Genomic DNA, 26035 nt, shown 5'->3' with positions numbered 1-26035 from the left:
ACTCAGAGGGTCGTGAGAGTGTGGAATGAGCTGCCGGCACTACTGGTGCACGTGAGCTCAATTTCACTGCTTAAGATAAGTTTGGATATGTATATGGATGGTAGGGGTACAGGGGGTAGTGATCCTGGTGCAGATCAATGGGAGTAGGCAGTTTAAATGGCTCAGCATGGACTAGATGGACCAAATGGCCTGTTTGTGTTGTACTTTTCTATGACCCTACAGCCCTCACTTTACTTCCAGTGATCTGCTGATGAAAGGGGACATCAAACAAAAAAACCAAACTCTTGCCTACATTTCTCCTCCCCAGCCTGATAATATTCCTGCTGCTGCCACATTTGGCAAAGGTAACACAGTAGATCAGAGACATGAACAGGTACTCCCCTAGTTTTCATTTCTTCACTACACCAAGCTTCAATCTGATTTGCAAAGGTACTTGCAATATTGGTTGGTAATACTCAAAAATTGAGTTTTGCTTTGCAAGATTATTTTTTAATAACTGTAAATGCTGAACCTAAAAGCAGTCAGAAGGTTTGAAAAAAAAAAACAGCCATTGGAAAACAGGTTAAGCACAGGGTACAATTTAATCCCTGGTATCTTTGTTCACAACCTGATGAATAGAAGCCTCATTTGGTTGTGTTGCTTATTTGTCTACTGAAATTTCTGTGCAAGCTTGCTGTGTTTAAACCCACATTAAAGTTTTAGTACACCAACCCATTGACACTTGGCTCTCAAAATATTACTTTACGAGTAATCACTCAAGAGATTCACAGATGCAAGGAAGTGTCGGCTATTCTGTTTATTCCTCATGATTGTGTTCTGAAGTTAGATACCATACCAAGAACATGCACTAATTGTAACATGTTGTTACAAGAACCTGTCCACAGTATACAATGTATATTATATACTCCATAGGGAATATTCCAGGGGTAAACTCAATTTGAATGGCACTCCATAATAACAATGGAGTGATAATCAGCTCATTCCCTGCTGAAGGTTAACACTTTAGACAGGAATGTGCCTCCATCTTCAGTACTGGACAGAATTTTACTCCCAGACAGGAAGTGGATGCATAAATAATGAAGTAAAATAATAACTGACTTATAAACACACTCGAGCATTTGGCATGACATAATAAAATTATAGTGATGATCTGGACACACAGGCGTTCAATTTGGCAAGAAAACAAAACAGAAAGCCATAAACAGAAAATAATAGGTCATAAGAATCTTACTAAAAAGACCAATTACTTTCAGAGGCCATTCTTGTTATGATCATTAAAACCTGCAAATTATGACAAATGCATTTCATGCATGCTACCAATTTATCTCGTATTAAGCTTCATCAGCTTTGTAAATGCTTCTGTAGGGTGCAAGCAGAATGAATTGGAACTTGTTTAGTACACTCCATTTGGCAGAGTTCTGAACACAAACAGCAACACTTGGACACAGAGAAAAAGCAGAAAAGGATTTTCATTCCTTTCCCTTCATAAAACTTGCTTAAAATTCCACTCCCACCCTATCCCAACTCCTCTCAGAGGATCAAGTATTTGCAAAATAAAAACAATACAAGCAGAGCCCCTTGCTTTCGTTTCAGGTGCATTTCAGTAAGCACCACAGTGTAGATAATTTGAATGATAGTAGTGCATGATTTCCTCCGTGGGTTCCAAGGCATTTACAACTGCTGAAACAGTACTACTGTATACACAGAGTGAGATGTGCATTAAGGAGTTAGTTTCGGCCATGCGTGATCACAGTGACATCCATCTCTATGCATCACATTATGAATGATCTTGGTAGAATATGGACATTATAAAAGATGCCTCCACTTCACTCGCCAATATTGCAGCATTCAAGCTGAAGTACTATCGAGTACTTCAATAAAACCTCTCAAGGTCCATAAGAGTAATCATATAATCCATAAGCAGATTACGTCAAGATAGCTACCGTGCAATGCCTGGTAATCGTGTATAATAAACAGAGCAAATGCTTGTAATATTTCCATGGTGTTTAAAAACAATATATCAGGCATAGGAACTCCTATCAGGGCTTGATTGTAATTTTCCAACAAGAGTCTCGAAGCTGCACACACAAGATGTTGGTTCATACAAGTGATCAACCTTAGCTAAAATTTCCATAATTCCCTAAATGTTGTTCCATCATATCTGCACCAGATTATTGTTGTTTATGGGTGGAATCTCTCTACATGATTTAAAATGCTCAGGTGATACTGTTACATATATCATTGGTCTATGAAATTAATAGATTATGACAGATTCTGTTAACTTCCCAATTTGATGAAGACAGACTGTTGACTTGGCTTCTGTGATGAATCGCTCAATGGAAAGACACAGGAAATGGCTACGTCCACTATTCCTTGACAAAGTTCAGCGTAGAGCTTCCTGAAAAAAGCAAGCACAAAACATTTCAAAGATACAGCTCAGAGAGTGAAATGGTTCTAGCCAAACCTCCATAACTGAACTGATTTCCATATTCGCTATATATATATGGAACAGTTGTACAGGAAAGATTACAAATGTGCCATTAGATTTCCTACTTCATGTAACTAAACTGTGTTTTTGTTGCTTTTCCCCACTTGTCTCACAGCTTGACTCTATTCTCTAAACCAGAGGACCTTGACTTGCAGGTGACCTTGGATTGCTATCACATACATACATAACAGCACATACAAGAGGAAACTCAGTGCCTGTGTTACTTTGGTGGATATGTTGGACTCAGTCGGCCAGAGAAAGACTGAGACTATGACCTTCAATGTAGATTCTCCTGTCAAGGCACATGGCATTGACTTACCCAGCGTCAGCAGATTCACCTACCTGGGCAGCATCATTCAGCGGGATGGTGGGAACAAGGACGACATCCAGTGCAGACTAGGCAAAGCTAGAACTGTCTTCAGATCAATAAGCAACATTTGGGGATCAACCAATTACAGCATCCACACCAAGGTGAAGCTGTACCAGAGCCAAGTTCTATCCACACTCTTGTACGGGTCAGATTGCTGGTGCACGATAGAGAACAACCTTGCCAAACCGTCATTATTCCACACCATGAGCCTCCGGAAGATCCTCCGTGTTTTCTGGTCAAGAAAGATCTCCAACCATGCCCTACCTCCTTCAGTGTTACCAAGACGACATGGCCACCATCATCATGAGGAAACTTTGGAGATGGATTGGATATGTGTTGAGAAGCGAGTCCAACTCTATCATCAAGACAGTACTTCACTGGACCCCTGAAGGGCAGGGGAAACGCAAGAGACCAAAGACAACTCAGTGCCTTACTGTAGAGGCAGAAATGAGAACCCTGAACCACACCAGGGGCACAACAGAGATGGCCAAGGACAGACAAAGATGGAGGGCCTTCACTGCTGCCCTGAACATGAGGCATAACAGGCAATAACTAGATATAACACAGAATTCCTACAGTACAGACGGAAGCCATTCAGTCAAGTAGCTCCTAGTAAAGCAATTCAGTCAGCATGTAATCCCTATCACTAACTGTGTATGAATATATTCAATATTTGGCTGCAACTGTCTTTTAACAGCAGAGAATCCCACAAATTCACTATTCTCTGGAACAATAAATTTTCCATCTTAACCCTACATGGACTATCCTTATCCTCAGACTGTGGCCCTTGGCTCTGGACTCCCCTACATATGGAACATCCTTCCTGTCAGTCCCGTTAGAATTTTCTACATTTCTATGAGATTAACCCCTCATTCTTCCAGAGCAAATAAAAATCTGAGTCAATCAACCTCTCTTCATGTCAGTCCTGCCACATCAGCAATCAGCCTTCCATAGCAATAACATCCTTCCTCAGGCAAGACCAAAACTGCACACAATACTCGAGGTGTGGTCTTGGGATGCAAGATGGTGCCTGAGCGTGGCATCTTGTTGCAAGCTGCTCTCTGCAGATCTACCCTTGACCAATTTACCATGGTCAAGTATAATTGCAGGAAGAGATCCATGTTCCTGTACTCAAATCATCTCAGTATGAAGACCAGCATATAAACATTGACTTGTTAAAACAAGCACCTCCAGGCTTACTTTCAGTGACTGATGCGCAAGGACACCGAGCTCCCTTTGCACCTCCCCTTTTCCTAAGCTACATGTACTACCCAAGTTATAAACATCTGATGCACAGATACCCTGTAAATGTGAATGTGTGGTTGGGAGACTATTGGGATGGGTTTGCCTGCTACTGCAGGCACCTTTCACCAGGTAGGAGCAGGGCATTTCCACCTTCCTTCTGTGTGCCCCCACAGCCACAACAATGGGGGACTGGGAAGTCTGAGCTGAGCTGAGCTGAGCTGATCTGTGCCAAGCAGAGCAGACTCACTCACTGAATCAGCGAGCCCAGGTGGCAGCTGCTATTCCTGCATCTGCTCACTCTCCCATTGCAGCTGTTTCTGTCCATTTCCAAACTTACAAACAGTTCACAGGAACGAAACCCTGTCGTAATCTAAGGACTGCCTGCAATAAGTTATGTCTCACCAGAGGGCATGCATTGAAGGTGAGAGGAGGTAGGTTCAAAGGGGATGTGAGGGGTCAGTTTTCTTTACTCAGAGTGATGCATGCCTGGAATACACCGCCTGGTATGGAGGTAGAGGCAAATACATTAGAGGCTTTTAAGAGATGTTTAGGTAGGCACGTGGATGTGAGGAAGATGGATGGATGGATATGGACATTGTGTAGATAGGAGGGATTACCTTTTTGGTTTTTAAAAGATTTACTTTTTAGTTGCTTTGGCACAACATTGTAGGCTGAAGGGCCTGTTCCTGTGCTGTACTGCTCTATGTTCTAAATTCAAGCAACTTCATTTTGGATACCGTGTTGTGAAAATGCTAACGTAACTCAGGTTAGAGATCACAGCGCCAAGAGCACCGTAGGCTACTATACTGTAAAAGTTCACGACACTTTGGCTGCACAATATGTGCAGCATTGGGCCATTTCTCAATTAGTCTACTGAACATACAGAAAAAGCATAACTTCAGACTCATCATCATTATGTGCCGTGTCGTATGATGTGGGTGATCATGGTCTTTCTGTGACCATAACTGTTCTTGGCAAATTTTTCTACAGAAGTGGTTTGCCATTGCCTTCTTCTGAGCAGTGTCTTTACATGACAGATGACCCCAGCCATTGTCAATACTCTTCAGAGATTGTTTGCCCGACATCAGTTGTCACATAACCAGGACTTGTGATATGTACCAGCTGCTCATACAACCGTCCACCACCTGCTCCCATGGTTTCATATGACTCTGATCAAGGGGCAAAGCAGGTGCTGTACTTTGCCCAAGGATGACCTGCAAGGAAGGAGCACCTTACACCTCCTTTGGTAGAGACGTATCTCTAGCCTAGACAACAAGGAAATAAAGACAGCCAAGACACAGTGTAGTTTGAAGATGGAAAAAACACACCTCATCCCAAAATAGAAAATTGCCCACAGAAATAAAACTTTGTACACTATCATTTATCAATATTGGTACTGGAATATTTTTAGAATGATCATTGTACTTTCAGTTAAGTTCATGCACAAAGAGTTGACTATTACTAAAATGATCACTATCTATCAGGTGTTTTAAAATATCCTGGTCATGAAAATTGTTGCTTTTCTGTATCTGACGGAAGAAGATTAACAACCTAGCTGCTATTCAAACCATGAGATATTTAATACCTCCAAGAGAACCACAACCTTGGCGTGGTTTAGAGGCTTGCGTGCTTCAATGACCCGGACAGCTATGTTGGCTGCAGTCAGGGCTTTATGCTTTGGCTCTTCGTCGAGTCACCCATGCCAAACAGGTCAAAGGGTAGAGACCAGACCAACAGTGGCCCACCGGTCCTCCTGGTTTGGAGGTTCCGCTCAGGGCTAACAACCTTGACTGGTAAAACAAAACTGTTACAGAAACAGCAATGAAGAATCCTTCTACATCTGAGTGCGACAGCATTCCTGAGTCTCCACCCAGGACTTGCATGACCGACAGTAGTGAAAACTGAGAAGAAGCTACTGACATGATGAAGGAAGCCCTGCGCACCACCAGAGATGGAGGACCTTCATTGCAGCCCTAAACACCAGTGGCATAATGGGCAGTAAGTAATGACCTATTTAATAAATGTGATGCACTAGAGTATCACTTTTGCCTAAAGGCAAACAAATTGAGTTCATGCTCAGCTCATTTAGAATGAAACTCAGCTATATGCCGACCTAAAAAATGTGCCACAGATCAATGAAAACAAATTATACAACTGGCAACCCAGCGGCACAGATTCTCTTAATAGTGAGCAAAACATTTTAAAAACTACATCTTCAAGGAAAACTTTAGACTGAAGGCATTTGATGTATAAATTTAATTGCGGACTCTGTTCTGGGAACCCTGCTCTTTTTGAGTTTTATAAATGACTTGGATGAGGAGGTGAAAGGGTAAGATTAGTAAGTTTGGACATGACACAAAGGTTGGAGGTGTGGCGGATAACGTAGAGGGTTGACATAGGTTACAGTTTCACAGGGTGCGGAGCTGGGCTGAGAAGTAGCAGATAGAGTGTGTAGTGATAACTTTGAAAGGACAAACATGAAAGCAGAGTTCAAGATTAATGGCAGAATTCTTCACAGTGTGGAGGAACAGCAGGATCTTGAGGTCCACCGTAGGTCTCTCAAAATTGCTGCAAAAGTTCATAGGGTGGTTAAGAAGGTGTATGGTTTGTTGGCCTTCATTTGTCGGATACTGAATTCAAGAAGGCAAGGTAATAATGCTACACTATAGAACTCTGGTTGGACCGCATGGAGTATTGCATTCATTTCTGATTGGCCCATTAAAGGAAGGATGTGGATGTGGAAGCTTTAGAGAGGTGCAGACGAGATTTACCAGGACGTTGCCTGAATTAGAGAGTATGTCTTATGAGGAGAGGTTGAGCAAGCTAGGGCTTTTCTCTTTGGAGTGAGGGAGGATGAGATGCAACTTCATGGAGGCGTATAATAATAAGAAGCAAAGCTGGAATGATGGAGACTCTTTCCACCCCAGGGTGGAAGTGGCTAGTATGAGGGGGCAAAATCTTAAGATGATTGGAGGAAAGTATGTCAGTAGTTTTGTTTTAATATATACATAGAATGTAAGTGCATGGAACTCACTATCAGGGTGGTGGTAGGAATGGGTACATTCAGGGCATTTTAGAGACTCTTAAATAGGCACACAGGTCAAAGAAAAATGGACGGTTATGTGGAAGGGAAGGGTTAGATTGATCTTGGAATAGTTTGAAAGATCAATACAACATTGTGAGCCGAAGGGCCTGTGCTGTGCTGTATTATTCTATGTTCTACCATAGTAATGAACTATCATGTAAAACTGCTGCAGGAAACCTTCCTTAGGAGATTTGTAACTCACTGGGCACAGGCTGGAGCTCCATTCACTTCAATCAGCCAGACTTTGAGATCTTCATCAACCATAAAATCAAATCCAAACAGCTGAAAGCTGTGGTACGGGAGAAGCTTAGTGCCAATTGCAGGTTCTATGCACATTAAGCAGCTCCTAAAGATAAAATAAAGACAGAAAATCTTGTACTCATAAAGTTCACAAAACTTAAGGGATTGCACACAAAATTGAATCCACAACCACTCTCCCATCCCAACCATCTCTTTTATGCTTTACAGTAAAAGTTTTGGTAGAGGTGACAAGTTTATATCCTTAATTTGCTAATGTTATAATGGAATAACATTCAACAAGTTCTCATCCAGACCTGGATTTGGATCCTAAAATATTAACCTAAATTCATCAGATTTTGAAGACTAATCATCTCAGTGTCCAAGCAACCCAGGAGAAACATCAGGAAGGAACAAAAATGAAAATATTGGAGATTGGGAAAATAGGAGGTATGGGAGATATATTCACCAGATGTTTATTAACCCATTTTGTCAGTCAACTGTCCCTGTTACATTAGGCCTGAGGGACGGATCAGTGGTTGGAGTTGGGTGATTTGATGAGGGATGTCACATAATCAAATCTTCAGGAACACATCCAACTAGAATTGACAATTCTGCCAGGCCCATCATTGAGAAAGCTGCCAATAACTCTGGACTGATCAACCAAAAGAATGGACTGATCCACATGACCTGCAGGTTTCTCTAAAGGAAATTATGTAATTGCACCTTCACTCTTTCTCCCCTGAAGAAAGGGACAAGGCAATAAACTTGGGAAAGGAAAAGAATTCTGGACAGTAAATAATATCAGCCAAACTTTATTACATCAAAAGCTCTTCTACCAGGATGTGAAGAACAGGAAGATGACCACAGTGAGGCTAGGACCAATCAGGGAAAGAAGAAGAAACATGTGCCTGGAATCAGAGGAGGTAGGGGTGGTCTTTAATGAATACTTTGCTATGCCTTTGGCCACAGAAGTAATACCAGAAGACTGGAGGATGGCAAATGTTATTCCTTTGTTCAAGAAAGCGAGTAGGGGCTAACCGTAAGAATTATAGGCCAGCGATTCCTACTTCAGTGGTGAGCAAATTACTAGAGAAGATTCTTATAGACAGGATTTGGAGAAGCATAGTATTGATTAGGGGTAGTCAGCATGGTTTTGTGAGGGTCAAGTCATGCTTCATGAGCATGAATGAAATTTTTTTTGAAGATGTGACAAAGTTCTTTGAAGGTAGAGCACTTGATGCGGTGTACATGGATCTTAGTAAGGTGTTTGATAAGGTTCCCTATGGTAGGTTCATTCAGAGAGTCAGAAGGCATGGGATACAGGGAAACCTGGCTGTGTGGATTCAGAATTGGCTTGCCTATGGAAGGCAGAGAGTGATAGTATGTGTTGAACCTCTGCTAGTTGAGGCACTGAGTTCAAGAGCCAGGAGGTAATAATGCAGCTCTGTAAAATACTAGCTAGTTCACACTTGGCATATTATGTTCAGTTCTAGTAACCTCATTATAGGAAGGATGTAGAAGCTTTAGAGAGAATACAGAAGAGGTTTACCAGAATTCTATCTGGATGAGAGAACACGTCTTATGAAGGAAGGTTAAGTGAGGTAGCATTTTCCTCTTTGGAGCAAAGGAGGACAAAAGGAACCTTGATAGAAGTGTAAAACATGATAAAAGGCGTAGATAGAGTGGACAGTCAGTGCTTTATCCCTCCCAGGGTGGCAATAACTAATACAAAAGATTAATTTTAAGGTGTTTGGAGGAAAGTATGGGGCAGCGAAACAATGTCAGGAGTAGTTTCCTCCTTTTTCTTTAAAAACACACAGTGAGTGGTAAGAGCATGGACCACACTGCCAGGGGTGGTGATAGAGGCAGATACATTAGGGACATTTAAGTGACTATTAGATAGGCACATGGATAAAAGAAAAAACAGAGGGCTACATCAAAGGGAAGGGTTAGATTGATCTTTGAGCAAGTTAAAAGATTGGTACAACATCATGGGCTGAAGGACCTGTAGTATGTACAGATTAGGAGAATGGGCAAAGTGGCAGATTGAATATAATGTAAGGAAAGTCATACAATTTGCTAGAAGGAATAAAGGCATAGATTATTTTCTAAACAGGAAGCAAGTCAGAAATCAGAGGTGCAAAAGGACTAAGGAGCCCTCATGCACAATTCCCTAAAGGTAAACTTGCAGGATGAGTCAGTGGTAAGGAAGGCAAATGCAATTTTAGCATTCGAGATTACTGGAATATAAAAGCAAGGATGTAAGGCTGAGGTTTTATAAAGCATTGGTCTGACTACACTTGAAGTATTGTGAGCAGTTTTTGGCCCATTATCTAAGGAAGGATGTGCTGGCATTGGAGATGGTCCAAAGTTCACAAGAATGAAAGGGTTAACTTGTGATGAGCATTTGATGGCTCAGGGCCTAAAATGAAGGAGTCTGGGTGCAGCCTAGGAACAGGAGAATTTCCCTTTCAAACAGAGATGAGGAGGAATTTCTTTAGCCAGAGGATGGGTGGATTTGTGAAACTCATTGCCACAGGTAGCTGTGGAGGCCAAGTCACTGGACATATGTAAAGCAGAGGTTGATAGGTTCTTGATTAGTTAAAGTGTTAAACGCTACAGGGAGAAGGCTGGAGAATGGCATTTAAAGATAATAAGTCAGATGTGATGGAATGGTAGAGCATACACAATGGGTTAAATGGCCTAATTCTGCTCATATTCCTTATGGCCTTGTTTTCTGATCATTTAAATTCTCAGATTCTCAGTTAAAAGAAAGCTAAGAACAGTCCTTAAAACCCTATGTAACAAACATGCTGGAATCAGAAGAGTTAAAAATGCACCTTATGATTTGTTTGATTTGCGGTAAAATACTGTTTTCCAAGGTAACATTGTAAGTATTCATTAAGTACTGATTGAATTCTTCAAAGAACATTTCATTGCCTTCTTCGTATTTCCCATAATTCTTGGAGAATTCTTTCTGAATACAGTGATTTGTCAGGTGACTAGTTTTATCCTGAAAATCAGTGCTATTGTATGGTTCAGAGGAAGTTCGCAATACTCCTTCCTTGTAGAGGTAAATGTTATATTGATGGTCAAGAAGAACCCAGCTTCTGCAAACACAATGAAGAGAAAAAGGGATCATACACACTATAAGGATGGCACATCAGGTCAACAGCAGGCAATATAAACTAAGTTCTCTGAAAATGCTGGAAATAGTAAATCCGCAGCACGCATGAAGAGAAATGCAGAGTTAATCATTCAGATTAATGACCTTTCAGTAGAATTTCCTAACTGCTGCACTCACTTTTCCATATTTAATGCTTATCTATTACGTTGCAGGTCTCCAGGAAGGAAAATATATTCTAATTTTTTTATGTTGCTAGAATGCTTCAAAGTGCTTTAAAGAGTCTTAAATGATTTCAGAAGCTGTAATACAGCTGCCAGTTTTACACATTATTTTGCACCACAACTTGTCATGAAATAATGACCCCCTATTTATTACAATACGGGAGGCAACCAGTCAACCCACCAGGTCATCCCAGCTCACATGAAGCAATCCTATTAGTCCCATTCCCTCCACTTATTTCTCTATAATCCACACATACAACCAACTCCCATTTCATTCCTTTGCCATAGACTACATATTGGAACAATTTACAGTAGTCAAGTAGGGCACCATGGTATTGTAGCAGTTAGCGCAACAGCTTGGAGTGTTCCAGAGTTCAATTCCAGCGCTGTCTGTACGCTCTCCCCATGAACATGTGGGTTTCCTCTGGGTGCTCTGGTCTTCTCCCACAATCCAAAGATGTACCGGTTAATAGGTACCACTGTAAATTGTCTTGTGATAAACAGGTGAGTTGCCCATTAAATAGGTGGGTTGCTGCGCGGTGCACTCTTTGGGCCAGAAGGGCCCAACCAACTAACATAACAGCAGATCTTTGGGATGTGGGGAAAAAACTGGAGCACCCAGTAGAAACCAACACAGATCACAGGGAGAACATGCAAACTTCACATAGACAGCATTAGCGGTCAGGACTGGAAACAGGCTCTATGGAACTCTAAGCAAACACCACTAAGCATTGGGCCGCTCTGCTTCCTGATGGTATAGACTGACGAATTAATATTCTCCTAGTCAGTTGCTCTGTGATCATGCCAGTCTTACATTAAGATATCTGGGACAGCACAGTGGTCCACAGCTCCAGTCAGCCAGGCTCAATCCTGAGCTCTGGTGCTGTCTCTGCCGAACTTGCACAGACACGTGGTTTCCGTTTCCTCCCACATCCAAAAAAAAGCGACTTGGAAGATTAATAGGCCACCTTTGATTGCCCCTAGAGAGCAGGTGAGCGGCAGAATCTGGAGGATATAGATGGGAACATGAGGGGAATAGGATTAGTGCAAAATGATAGCACAGACTTTGTGAGCACGCAGTGCAACTTTGATGACATGAGAGGGAAGGAGTAAAAGGTGCTGAACTGCCAGTGGGGCATTTCATTTAGTTACTCCTCTAAAGCACAAGCTTAGACTTGATGCTCAAATCCTCTGAACTACCACTGAGTTTTGATTGTTGGAGGACAACTGCATTCACCTGAGTGGAGTTTTACAGGCACCTACAGCCCCCTGATAGCCAATATCCACGGTTAAGCCTGGTTAGAATTTATAGGAAACTAGGCTTGATACGAGATGACCCCAAGCTCAGCAGATGTACAGTTTTCCATAGTCAATACACAGAAATTAGAGTAGAAACCCTCAATAAGATTCATTGTTCATCTGGGCACTGCAGTCAAGTCTTAGCTATAGGGTTAAAATAGAGAAACCAAAACCATACTCTGATAATCTCTATCCAATTATTTAAAGTTCCTGATGGCTCATCACTGGGTACCAATTCAAACGCTCACTGTAGCTCCAGTTCCTCAGTTCCTAACTCACCCCAGGGACCCTATTCCCAGGCTCCCTTTAAACTTTCCGGGGTCTCAATTCCCAGACTCCCTACTTGCGGCACTCCTTATACATTCATCAGAGCCCTGGTTTACCACACTAACTTTAAACTCACTGGGGCAGTGGAAGCTGTAGCAAGGCAATGTTAACACAATGTTCAGGCAAGGGTAGATTGCAGATGGCCCTGACAAGGAAGATCTTTGAAGGGCATAGCTTCTCCTTGCATAGCAGTTTATGCTTTCTGGATACGATACACGAAAGGATGGGAAACACACAGGCCTGGTACAATTTGGAAGTTCCCTGTACTTTTGTGGGAGGTTTTATAGCTCACTGGTCTCTCCATGCCTCTAAGGGAATATTGCTTTACTAACTTCGAAGTATTATTGATTGTCAACTTAATAGTTTCTATTGACACTTACACCTCTATTGTGAATGGCAATTGATCTTACCAGTAAGCATTTTAAACATGCAGTTTACCAAATGTTCAACATGCGTAACTGCTAGTTAAAACGGCTTTTTTCTGTTCTGACTTCAGAACAGTGTGGTTTCAGGGGCCATGCTGTTCCCCTCAAGCACAAGTAAAATATAGTTGAGAAATGAGTGCTTGTGTCCAGTTAATCAGCGACAACAAAGCCCCCTCCCTGCACTCCCATTGAACTCACCAGGACCCCAATTCCCATACTCTGAAATTTTATCAGGCACACTGGAAAATCGTTGTACTGTACTACTGTGCGACAGCCACAAAAAAGTAAATTAAAATTGTGTTGTGGGATTAATTGGAAGAGTATCCAACAGCATGAAAAATCTGGCAGTATGCCACCAAAGTCCTGAGCATGTGGACTAACAGAGTTTTATTCTATATATTAACGACTGAGACAAGGGTAGAAAGTTTGCAAATAAGAAAAATTACAGTGTGGATGACAGGGAGGACACAAGCTTTTGACTTTGGGATGATGTATACAGTCTGGTCAATTTGACAGAGATGTTTATGCAAACATCATTCAAGAACATACACAATAAATGGGAGGATTTTGAGAGGCCCCGAGAGACTGGAGAGCAATAAAGCTTCCCACAGATATACAGGAAACAGATAAATCATACTAGGGTTGGAGGAGGCTTACTCATAAAAGTTAGACAAGCAGAAAACAGTTTATCACCTGCTACTGTGCATGATCAGAGTAATGGGAAGCAAAGTCATCTAGAGAAGGTAATTTCAGAAGCTGACCTTATATCAAATTTGCGGTGACCTGGTTCTAGCAGTAATGGTCTCTCGAGGTATTTTTGAATCACATGAACTTGACCTTGATTATCTATATAGTCCAATAATTCATTGGCATCAGAAGAAATCAAAATTCCGGCACCTGAAGAAAGATTTTAATATATCAGTTCCAATGGAAACATATGACATGTAGAAACAAAACATTTCTTGTTCTGATCAGGACAAGGAAGAATCTATTTCAAAGATCAAAAGTTCATAGTAAACTTTATTATCAAAGTACATGTGCATATACAACCCTGAGATTCATTTTCATGTGGGCATATTCAGTAAACCTACAGAATAGTAACTATAACAGGAGCAATGAAAGATCAACCAGAGTGCAGATGACAAACTGTGCAAATGCAAGTATAAATAAATAGCAATAACTAACAAGAGCATGAGGTAACGAGATAAGGAGTCCTTAATGTGAGATAATTGGTTGTATGAACATTTCGATGATGGGGCAAGTGAGTGTAGACGGGGTACAGGGGTTTTTTTTTTATATAGGATATGACGAATAAACAGGAATAGGATACTAGGATGGTCAAAGATGGGAGGGTGAAGTGTAGGTGTGTGTGCGTGCGCGCGCGCGATTGGGTGAAGGGATTTAGAATGTATGTCTAGTGCACATTCCGGAGCAGAGGGTGGCAGTAATGCACCATTAAGCTGGATGCCAACCGCCGTAAAACAAGATACAGACAGACAAGTGAGTGTAGTTATTCCATTTTATTCAAGAGCCAGATGGTTGAAGGGTAGTAACTCTCCTTGAACCTGGTGGTGCAAGTGCTGAGGCTTTTGTACCTTGGATTATAATCAGAGTGTTCTCAGAATATTTAATACCAAGCAAGAGTTTGGCCTTCAAAATAAGAGACAAGTACAATTGCAGCATTTACAGATACAAGCATAGAATGGTTTTGAGGGAAATGGGCCAAGCACAGGCAGATGGGACTAACTCAGTAAGGCAATTTGATTGGCTGGACAAATTGTGCTGAAGGGCTTGCTTCCATGCTGCAAAACCCTATAACCAATGATTACAGTAGACAAAGTACACACAGAGACACACGTGCAAATTAAAATCTCAGCATTGACAGCATTTCCGTCAATGCAGTGTTCAATGATGGACTATGTTTTTCATCTGGATTATAGATTATAAATATGCAATTGAACCTTGAATATAGGATTAAATCCAAAGTAGTCTGTGACGCTTCAGAGGTAGCTAAAAGCATCTTGCCTGGACTAGAAAGCCTAGTCCATCCTGGACCTTTATTCCAGTGAAAATAGGAGAATGAGAGCTGACCTCACAGAAGTTTATCAAATCATAAGGGAATGGTTAGGGTGGACAGTATAATCTTTTCCCCAGAGCTGGAAAGTCCAAAACTAGATGACTCAGAAGCTGGGTAAGAGAGGAGATATTTTAAAAAAACACCTGAGAGACAGCTTCTTAACACAGATGGCAGTGAGTATCTGGAACGAGCTGCCAGAAAGGTGGTTGAGTGAGTACAATTGAAGAGGCATTTGAATAAGTATGTTCTGACTAAGATTGAAGTCACTGGAGAGACACTGAACCTGGTGATATAAAAGTCTTAGTTCATTCAACAAGCAGGCATTCTCTTGGAGACACTCTCCGTAGAGGCTCACAAACCAAAAGATAGATCACATCTTTAGACCCTTAAGATCAATAAGTGATTCAATACAGTTTCAATTGTTACAATAACATCACCTAGTTCAATACTTTGGGTTGACGATGCTTCCTTTGAACTGCATATCTACAGTAGGGGGCCTCTGAACGTTCAAATACCTTCCCTGAATTTATTTACAAGGCTTCACTGTTACAATGATGCAAATTCCTTAAATCCATAGTTGATACAGGGCAATTAAACCCATTGTCTTAACGTTTGGCTGATGCATGTGCAATCTCTTAGTCTGTGGGCCAGCTTAACTTCAAATTACTGCTTGCAATTTACAGTAAGAACTGAAGACTAGTTCTTGCTTGAATTAATATATGCTCTATTCACGAGGCTCCAGAATATTCCCTAACAAGGTAGCTGGAGGGAAAGGGTTTGGAGGTTCATGGGCCAAACATGAGCAACAAGGACTAGGAAAAAACCAGTTGGACCCAAGGATCTGTTTCCCTGCTGTAGTACTCCACTCTGACTCATGTTGAGATAGTTCCACACTGCTCACTTTCCAAAACTACAGGTAGTCATGATCAATACAGAGCAAAATTTCTTTGCAACATCGCTTTCAAGGACCACTGCAAGCCTGCTACAACCTGACATTCATCTTTGTAAGACGAAAGCAGGCAAAATGCTGGATGATCTCAGCAGGTCAGGTAGCATCTATGGAAGGGAATAAACAGACAACGTTTTGGGCTGAGATCCTTCAACAGGACTGGAAAGGAAGGGGATAGAAACCAGAATAAGAAGGTGGTGAGAGGGGAAGGAGCATAAACTGGCAAGTGATAGGTGACAGCAGGTGAGGGGGAAAGTAGGTGGGTGGGAAGTGGGGGGAAAAGTAGTAATAGGGAGGCGATAGGTGGAAGAGGTAAAGGGCTGAAAGAGGAACCTGCTAGGAGAGAGAAGAGGGGGAAAAAAAAAGGACGGGAGTGCCAGAGGAAGGTGCTGCGTAGGTGAGGAGAAGGGGTAAGAGGAAAACCAAAAAATGGAAATAGAAGAAGAGAAATTGATGTTCATGCCATCAGGTTGGAGGTTACCCAGACAGAATATGAGGTATTGCTCCTCCAACCTGAATGTGGCCTCATTGTGCCAGTATAGGCTATGCACCAACATGTCAGAATGGGAACGAGAAGTCAAATTGAAATAGATGGCTACAGGGAAATCTGACCTTTTGTGACAGACGGAGCAAACATGTTTGACGAAGCAGTTCCCCAATCCACGTCAGGTCTCACTGACGTATAGGAGGCTGCACTGGGAGTGCTGGACACAGCAGATGACCCTGGCAAACTTGCTGGACAAGCGTCACCTCACCTGCGAGGACTGTTCGGGACCCTGAATGGTGGTGAGGAAGGAGGTGTAGGGCCAGGTGTAGCTCTTGTCATGCCTTCAGTGAACTCAGTGGGGAAGGATGAGTGGACAAGGGAGTCAGGTAGAAAGTGATCCCTAGGGTAAGTGGAGAGATTTTTATAGAACATTGCTGGAAAAAAGGTCCCAAGACCATTTATAGTTCAGAGTCGGTCCAACTGTACAAACAATGGGCAAGCGCTAGACTTTAAGAATTTTCAAGGAGACAAGTTGTGATCAGACAGATCAGCTGAAAGTCTGGGTGCTGAGTAGACAAAGCATATTAGAAAGTTGAGCAGGGAGGGGGCACAGTACCACAGCAGATACCGTCACAGCCTCTCATTTTCAGGGAGCTGGGTTTGACCCTGGCTTCTAACGGTGGTGGGAGTTTGCACGTTCTCCTTGTAAACTCCTTGCCACCCTCCCCCCTCACCCACTGCACTACACTCTGGCCTCCTCCCACATTCCAAAAACATACTGGTTGATGAGTAATTTACAATGACTAACTAATCCGAGTACCGGTGAGTGGCAGACGAATTGGAGAACTGGGGTGGGAGAGGGAGAAGGTTACATTGAAATTACTGGCAAAAAATGGGGATGATGGGCTTGCTCAGAGAGCTAGCAAAGATCCAGTGGGTTAACTGGCCTCCTAGGTTTTAATGAAATATGAGAAGTACAAATTATGATCTGGAATCAGGATATTTACCTGAATTCTTGCCCTTTAGGTTTTTAAAAATCAGACTACTTTTAATATCGACTAGTGATGTTAAACTCGATAGCTACAGCATCTTAGAGCCAGAATAAACCTCTCCCCCTTTCAGAGCGATTTTTCAGTTCTACACCAGCGACCTACATGTCTTCCCTGATTAATTCTATCAAGTTGCGGCTCATTAAGTTCAAAGATTTTGTTTCCACTAGGAAGGGAATGGAGACCGTCCAAAGCAGAATATGGTTCAAGTAGCCTGTAGCCTACAGAGCGAAAGGCCTTGCAACGTCAGCTGATCCTACGGCTAACGAGATGTCCATCACACTGCACGAACCAGCTACTGGATAGTGTGTTAAAAATCCATCACTATTAACTTGTAACTGATTCTTTCTAATGCCTTGGTAATGAATGAACCCAAATCCTTTCCAGTCCTGAAGAAGGGTCTCGGTCCGAAATGCTGACTGTTTATCCATTTTCATAGATGCTGCCTGACCTGCTGAGTTCCTCCACCATTTTGTGTGTGCGTGTGTGGCTTTGGATTTCCAGCATCTGCAGACCTTCTCTCGGTTGTGATAATGTAACAATCCAGAGAGGTAGAATGAAGAGTACAGGAATGTGGCTACACCATCGGGAAGGGATGTAAAAGAGGTGACTGAACCGAACTAAATTGGTTTAGAAGTCTGACAGCAGTGGGAAGAAGCTGTTCTTAAGGCTAAAGGTCTAGGCTTCCGAGCTCCTGTATCTTCTCCTGGACAGCAAAAGGCAGAAAATGGAATGCCAAGGATGGCAGGCATCCTCGCCAATACTACGTACTATATATTTTAAACATGACTTTACAGGTCTTTATCCCCTTCCCAAAAATTGGGAAGCTCCCAGCAGTGTGAAGTCAGACCTAAGAAGCCAGAGTCTGTAGCTAGCAGGAAACATCCCAGGTTGGATTGTTAATAAAGGAGGTTTGGGTAACTGGAAGGAACTGGCAGTTTTGGGAATGCTGTGATGTAAATTGGGATGTGGGGAAGAGAAGGAGGATTAACCATGCTCCAAATTCACTGCAGATTTGCTTGATTAAACAAAAAAACCAGGCTGCTGTTCCACCTGAGTGCTGGGAGCAGCACTCATATGCTGATTTGGATGCTCCCATGTTTTTCCAGCTGCTGAATTTCTCCAGCCCTCAGATTTAACGGAAGAACAAAACACTTTTCACATTACGTCAGACCCACCTCATCAGCAGATCCAGATAGCCTAAATCCATCAAGGTGAAATCTACTAACTTAAATGTACTTTCGTGTTCACACATCTCACTGCACGTCTGAAGAAAGTAAAAATCCTCTGTACTGTGTTCTTCTCAATGATTTAGTTCTAGCAATCCAGACCACAAAAATCATCACACAATAATCTAACAGAGATAAAGCAAAACCTCCTTTCTCCTTCAACGTTACCTTTGGCTCCAGCAGAAGATTTGGCTATCCACACATTCCTTTCTCCATTCGCTTGCCTCTTCTGGTGAGATGCTTGGAATGCTTCCCGATCATCTGTCCTCACGTTATTTCTTTGTGCTTTTATCCCATTCTGCGTGGGGCTTGCTGTGGTTTGCAGCCCCATGGGATAGATGACATAGGATTCAGGAAACCAGGTGCATGATTCTATCAGTTCTGGAATTGACTTGATGAGCCTGTTTTTTTTTAAAAAAAAGCACAGCAATTCCGTGAGAAGTTATGAAACAGAGTACAATCTTCACTTGTGAAAGAGAAAGTTTCACAATCCCTTGGCTAAACGGTGAACTTTTGATCACCCAATCTACTTTGCCGTGGCCCTACACCTTCCCTGCAATATTAACACCATACCTCAATGTACGGAATGATCCGTCTAACAAAAAGCCGTCCACTATTTCAGTACGCGTGACAATAGTAATCTAATTCCTGAAAACTCATTTCCCGTTGCACTCTAGTCTCGACATTCATCGCTCTCATATCAAGACAATCACCCAAGTAAATTAGTCTCTTCCTCACAAGTTTTACAATACTAACTTTCTTTTTGACATTTTTCTACCAGCTTGACAGTATTGACTTTTTACTTGAGTTGCAGTTGTTTATGTGGTACCTCTCACAAAGGTAGTAGGACTAATCTTTTTTAAAATGACAGAGAAGATAGGTTTACAGTGTTAACCAACATGTCCTAGACTTGACCAGTACCATTTAATTAAATACGTCATTTAATCAAAAGCTGGTCTCGCTGCTTCCTCGGCATGGTGGTTGCAAAGTGCATTAGATTGTAAAATGCTTTTATTATAACTGGAATAATATTCAAGTTGAGTAAAACTTAACTGAATAAGTCAAGCATTTCCCCAAGAACTGCACAAGTTATGTTGCTTATGGTTGTTGACAATTTGGAGTTGGTATTCACCCAATCAAACATGACAACCGGGGAATTTCTAATGTTTGTTTGTTTATTTATTGAGGTGCAGCTTGGAGTATGCCCTTCTGGCCCATTGAGCCGTGACACCCAGCAATCCCCAATTTAACCCTAGCCCAATCACGGGACAATTTACAATGACCAATTGACCTACCATCCAGTAAGTCTTTGGACTACGGGAGGAAACTGGAGAACCCGGAGGAAACCCACGGGGAGAACGCAGCAGAAATTAAATCCAGGTCACCTGTACTGTAAAGCGTTGTGCTAAACACTACGCTACCGTGCCGCTCCAGCTGATTTAGCAGAAGCCAGAAATCAAATCGTGTTCTTTCCTGATTGCACTGCTCTGTACTGGTCCGTCCACTTAGCAATAGCGAGGTGGCAAGTGTGGCTGGCACAGATGGGATGGGAGGGAATCAAAGGAAAAGGACAGAACACCAGAACAACCTAAATTACTACAGGAATAACACACTGCACAAAATTGCACGCACACAGTTTAGGAAACATCAGTTACAACCAGGTTACCGCAGGCTTTCATACATTTCCTCAGACAGATGCATCGATATTCACAGTAGGGTGCAATAACAAAGTGAGGTCACTTTACCAGATCAGCACTGCAGAGATGTGGTTAAGTGACCAGGACAGACAAATTCAAATCCTGCACAAAAAGTTAAATTAATCTGGAATCTAACAAAATTCAACTGAAAACCCCTATTAGACTACCATCTTGTTCTCTTAAGTCCTTCAGGAAAGGCAATCTGCCATTCTTGTCTGACAGATCTACATGAATCCAGGAGTGTGTGGGGAGATGGAGGGAAAAAAATCAGACTCCTCCCAAGAAAAACAAGTAATTAGCAAAACTAAAACCTACTGAACATGAAGTCAAAGACAAGCATTCCTTTCAACCCATAACATTAAGGACATGCACTTGCATCCTTTAAAAAGGTGGCAAATTTAAGATCCAATTAATCCCTCTGCAGAGGGGTATCATTGAGCTTTACTCACTATGAAACACACAACACCAGTTTATGTTTAAAGAACATACACTGAACTATTGTCCTGCACCTACACTATACCAGAGCATCAGTAACAGAGCTTTGGAAAAAATATGAAAACCTTCCAATTCATGGCAAACCTCTCTAAAGTAGCATTAAGAAATATAACAAACAGAAGTGACAGTTTTAATTTTCATTACCACCAGCAACTTGCTTAACTTTGAGCTCGTATGTAACACAACACAATGAAGGTGATGCAAGAACTAAAGGGGAAGGGCAAACTCATCTCCATTTCTGTAGTGCCTTTCACAACCTTAGAGCTCTGCAGACAATGAAGAAGTTCTTGCAGTGTAGATGGTACTGTAATTAGGAAACACTGCAGCCAATATGACCATAAATACTTCTCACAAACAATGTCAACAGGAATAATTTTTCATTGAGTTTTCATCAACAGCCTCAACTTGCAGAATGAAAATCCTGTGACTGAAATGAATTCTGCCATAACAGGCAATGAGAGAATGTTTTACTTACTTGACTAATGATGCCTTGCGGCAGAGCTTGTCAGCTCCTCGATAGTAGTTCACAAGCTGTGCGAGTCCTGGTTCATGACCTGTAAATAACCAGAAAATCTATTATTAGATCATTCACTGATGAACAGCATTGTGCAAAACAAGGCCGCAGAGTATTGCTTCCACTTCCTGAGGAGATTGAGCACACTCACACACACACACCCCCACCCACCCACACCTTAACTGAATGTTACAGGAACACCGTTGAGAGCAACCTGACAAGCTGCATCTCCATCTGGTACGGGAGCAGCCAAGGATCGGACCGCAAGTCCCTACAAAGGACTGTGGGAACAGCTGAGAGGATCAAAAGGGTCTTTACCACCATCCATCAGGGACATTTATCAGGAGCACTGTGTACACAAGGCCTTTGGTATTATTCAGGATCCCACTATACCTAGCACCCTCTTTGACTTTCTACCATCAGGTAGGAGATGCTGATGCATAAAGGCAAGCATGGTCAAGATGGGAAACCATCTCCCTGCATCATTGCATTTGAAGTATCACAGGTTAATTTGTTCTGTACCCTACAATATTTAATTTATGCACTTTAGTTTGTTTATTTATGCATAATTCATTAGTAAATTTTATTCTTACTTTTTTATTGCATGTTGTGTGTACTACAGTGCTTTACACCCTGGTCCAGAGAAATGTTATCTTATTTGACAGTATACATATATTTAGCTTAAATGACAATAAATTTGACTTGACTTGACAGATGTAGAAAGTTAATCTGTAACTGTGGACAGCTCAAGGGGACCATCCATTGTGTATGGCAATGAGAGGAACAAGCTGGAAATGTCAATTCCCATTCCAGAATTCAGACAACGGTTTAATTTCAGTCCAGGTCCCATAAAGGATACAGAATTGTGAAATATGGTGGGTGGCTGTAAGGCTTGCTGTCTACTAGAAACCAAAATCAAAACCACTGCAAAGAAAACACACCCTTCAATATTCATTTTCCAATGATAATTCCCTGTCGGTACGGAAAATAGAAATCACTGAAATGTACTGCAGTAGTGCTCTCCTTGACCTCAGGATAATCCAAAACACTTCACGGTCCTCAAACAGTATTTTCTTTGTCACTGTTATGACAGAGGAAAGGAGGCAGGCAGCCAATCCACACATTGGATCCCACAAACGATAATGTAAATTGTATTGATTACTCATCAATCTGACGCAGTAATTCTGCTTTCCCATCTTTCCACATAGATGCTGCCTGTCCTGCTGAACATTTCCAGTGTCTGTGTTCACCTCTGCTTTGTCATCAATTAAGAGATAAATACTGGCCAGGAGAGAACTTTTTCTTTCAGAAACTATATTTGGGCACCATCATCAAAGCCGGTATTGATGCCTGCTCTTAATGACCCTTGAGAAGGTCATTGCTTCCTTCACCCACTACAGCCAATGTGAAGGAACAGTTGACAGTGCAGTCCAGTAGGGAGTTCAGAGTTCTAACCCAGTGCCAGCAATAACAATACATTTTCAAGTCAGTACGGTAAACAACTTGGAGGCGAACTTGCACATGATGGCATCACCTTTCTCCAAGTTACCTTGTGCTTCTCTGTGGCAAAGCTCGTAAGTTAGGAAGACACTGTCAGCGGTTTTAGCAGTTCAATCACCTCCTGTGAAGTTGGTCATTGTCTGACACAGAAACAGCATGAATACGTTTGCTATTTATCATGCCCCGAGGGGGAAAAAAATCTACTCTTCTTTAAAACAATGCTATTGGATGGTTTAAATCCACCTGTAAAGATTAATGGGGCCTCAATTTAACGTGCTTCATCCAGTATTTAGAATGGAGGAAACTGAACTTTTTTTTCTTAAATTTAGTAGTTAGAAGCAGTTCCTATTAAATTTTAAACAAGCCTGATGGCTACATAATTACGGACATTCGGATTTGATGCACAATGTAACTATATAACTGCATAGGGAGATACGATGGGATTTACAGAGTTTTTCAGAACAGGAAATCCAGGCAAGTCAACTCGAGCTATTTATTCCATCCATCACAAAACCTATTTATTACTATGAATAGATGTGCTAACCAAGAGAACCTTTAACTAACCAGTAAGACAACTAATGTTTTGTCCTGGATGGATTTACAAGGAGGGGGGGAAAAATAGAGAATTCTGGTTTCGACCTCAGGATAATATTTTGCTTTCTTTTGCTTAAAATAAAATCACTATCTTAAACTGCTTGAGACATTTAATTGGTCCCTCAGTAAGATGACTTAATGTGCATACTTAATATAAGCTCACCTTTCTATTCGTTTTATTACTAATCTGGATATTTTCATCCCTGTTCTTCTAACCCACCACCCCCCACCCAACCCCGCATTAAGATTTGCTGTAAGGGTACTTGCAAGATCAAAAAGCAAGGTCCTGGCATTTCTGCAGAGTGCACCACTCTGCCCCACCTGCTAGGTAACACCAGATTTTTCCAGCACTGTCCCCTACCCATCACCAGGCTTGGAGGCATCGTCAACTACAAGACGGACAAGGGTGTAGTGACGTGACTTGTTCGTGCAAATCCGCAGGGCAGACCTGATCCAGCGTCTTGTCACACTGCAATGCCTGGATTGTAACACCTCCTAATCAATTCACAAACAGTGGGCTGGCGGAAAGCACCTGGAAGAGGTCACTGAGCAATATGTGGAACCTCCTCCCACCCTGGATTTCTTTACCTCCCAGCTTTTACACTGGGCATCTCCAGGGGTTAAGTGATTTCACGTTGCAAATACTGTCTGCTTGAGGAGATATAGTGCCTCAAATGATAAGCAACCCTACCCTTTCCGATGTCAAGAGGGGTGCATCAACTTTTCCAGATCCACCTTTTACCCCACTCAGCCTCATTAATACCAACTGTGGAAACATAACACTCGTAAGTTAAAAGCCCCTGTAGCTATACCCTGTGGCTCTCTGCAAACCTGGATATGGAACACAACAACAGACTTGGCTTGTAGCACGATACAGGTAGTGACGATGCTTCAAGTGACCTGAGCCTACATAATGCAGCCCTATTTCAAGGTCTGAACACACCCAATATTTGTGAAGGAAGAGGGGATGCACAGACCTGCTGGTGCAAAGCTCATACATGTGTAAGTGCCAAATGGAGAAGCCAATGCAAGTCATTGCTTCAGCAGGCCCAATGAGGCATCAAAACCTTCAGGTGAAGTTGTGACACTTGGGAGGGAATGGGCGGAATGAAGAGGACAAAAGAGTTAAAAATATATACAAGATTGAACACCTCAGTATAAACAGATATTAAAAGAATGAAACTAACTAAATACTTCCCAGAAAAGCACCGGTTGAAATCAAGTTTGTTCGGAAAACCTACGTCATGAAAAGCACTGGAGGTATCTTTGCTCATCTTAGTGCAGTGAATGGCAGAGTCAAGGTTTAAAAAATAATAAAATGTCCACTATCACTTTAAAGTTATTTCAATATTAATAATAAAACCAATTCTTCCCTCCCCATCTCTCCATACTAGTTACATTTATTGGATTTATTAACAATTTTGGAAAGAGGATGGGGAATGTTAATTATGAAGCTGAGTACACTTGACCACGTACATTTGGGGCAGTGGAGACTGCACTCCCCAGTGTCCTGATTTTGGATAATGTAGTACATAATATTAAAAGAGATAATCAAGAGAAGACAACGCCCAGATCTGCAGCGCAACCCTGCACTGATCTGAGGGGGGGGGGGGTGACAAATTATAAATCCTTCTAAAGTGCATGCTTCCTTTCTTTTTAAAAAAAGTATAATCTTCAATCAAAAAATTCACAATCAGAAAGATTCATGCAGTCTCTCCCTCATGAGCCGGTCTTACCCAAGGTCCCGAAAGGCAGTTTGTTTCTCTCCCCCAGCATCAGGTTGAACCTGGGATTGTCCCTCTTGAGTCTCCGCCATTGTCCCGTGGAGATCAGCACCTTGCCAACTTCTGCGTAGATTGAGCTGTTCCGATCCCGCAGCACAAACGTGTACATAATAAAAACGGGAATAGAGCTAGCACCAGCTGGCACCCACCTGATACTGCCAGTCTCACAATGGGCACCCCACAACTATCAGCCCACCAGAGGCACTTCCTTGCAATCTTACCGAGCAGCGACTAACAAACCATCGGGGTACTGAGGAGCATCCCAACACCAGCTACCAACTAGCAACCTTCCTGGGCGTTAGTAAGCATTCTCCGCTATAGGCACTAAACTGTAAATCTAAGTATAAATAAACATCCCTGCGATAGCCACTACTAGCTAGCAAACATAGGCACCAATTAGCAGCCCACAATAGTTACTAAAATGGTAACTATAAGCAGCAGCCCCACTGCAGGCACTGATGATACTACCCCGGCCAGCCACTCCTTACGCCCCACTTGCTACTGGAGAGGAGAGCAAGGAGACCGGAGCCGCCGAGCAGACATCGGACACTGGGAGGAGCAGTGCGACGCCTCCGTCTCTCTCCGGGGAGGTCGCCTCTTTGCCGGATTTACTGCTCTTTGTCTGCAATGGCCGAGCGGCCCGCTCTCGGGACTAGGGTCTTGGGTTTCGCGTCAGCTTTGCAGCTGGTCCCATCCCTCACCCGAACGACGCCTGACCCCTGCAAGGCTCAAGTTTTTGCTGCCGCTCCTCCTTCGCCTTCTCTGCCCGATCTCCGCTTCTTCATCATCGCTGCAGCTGACGCTTCACATCGATCCCAACCAAAGGGGTGGAG

At 42.3% G+C, this 26035-nt stretch overlaps 1 protein-coding gene across 1 annotated transcript; it reads right to left on the bottom strand.

Annotated features, from left to right (window-relative positions):
- Positions 1-515: 515 nt before the first annotated feature.
- ttl (tubulin tyrosine ligase) lies at positions 516-26035 on the bottom strand. The gene is made up of 7 exons (XM_072247084.1): positions 25155-26035; positions 21286-21364; positions 18787-19019; positions 13589-13724; positions 10269-10538; positions 7391-7534; positions 516-2398 (listed from the first exon to the last, which is right to left on the bottom strand). Exons 1-7 carry the CDS (start codon positions 25309-25311, stop codon positions 2278-2280), a joined length of 1140 nt encoding a protein of 379 aa, XP_072103185.1. The 5' UTR covers positions 25312-26035; the 3' UTR covers positions 516-2277.

This window comes from Mobula birostris, chromosome 2, assembly GCF_030028105.1.
Source record: "Mobula birostris isolate sMobBir1 chromosome 2, sMobBir1.hap1, whole genome shotgun sequence".
In the NCBI taxonomy this organism is placed as follows: domain Eukaryota; kingdom Metazoa; phylum Chordata; class Chondrichthyes; order Myliobatiformes; family Myliobatidae; genus Mobula; species Mobula birostris.
Note: the sequence above shows the minus strand (reverse complement) of the source record. Positions and strands in the feature narration are given on the sequence as shown.

Excerpts from the sequence above, each read along its gene's own strand:
- ttl (XM_072247084.1), bottom strand. The coding sequence starts at position 25,311 with ATGTACACGTTTGTGCTGCGGGATCGGAACAGCTCAATCTACGCAGAA. Across the intron at positions 21,365-25,154 it reads ACTGCCTTTCGGGACCTTGG|GTCATGAACCAGGACTCGCA; the intron begins GTAAGACCGGCT and ends GGTTATTTACAG. Across the intron at positions 10,539-13,588 it reads CACCGCAAATTTGATATAAG|AAGCTGGGTTCTTCTTGACC; the intron begins GTCAGCTTCTGA and ends TTGTGTTTGCAG.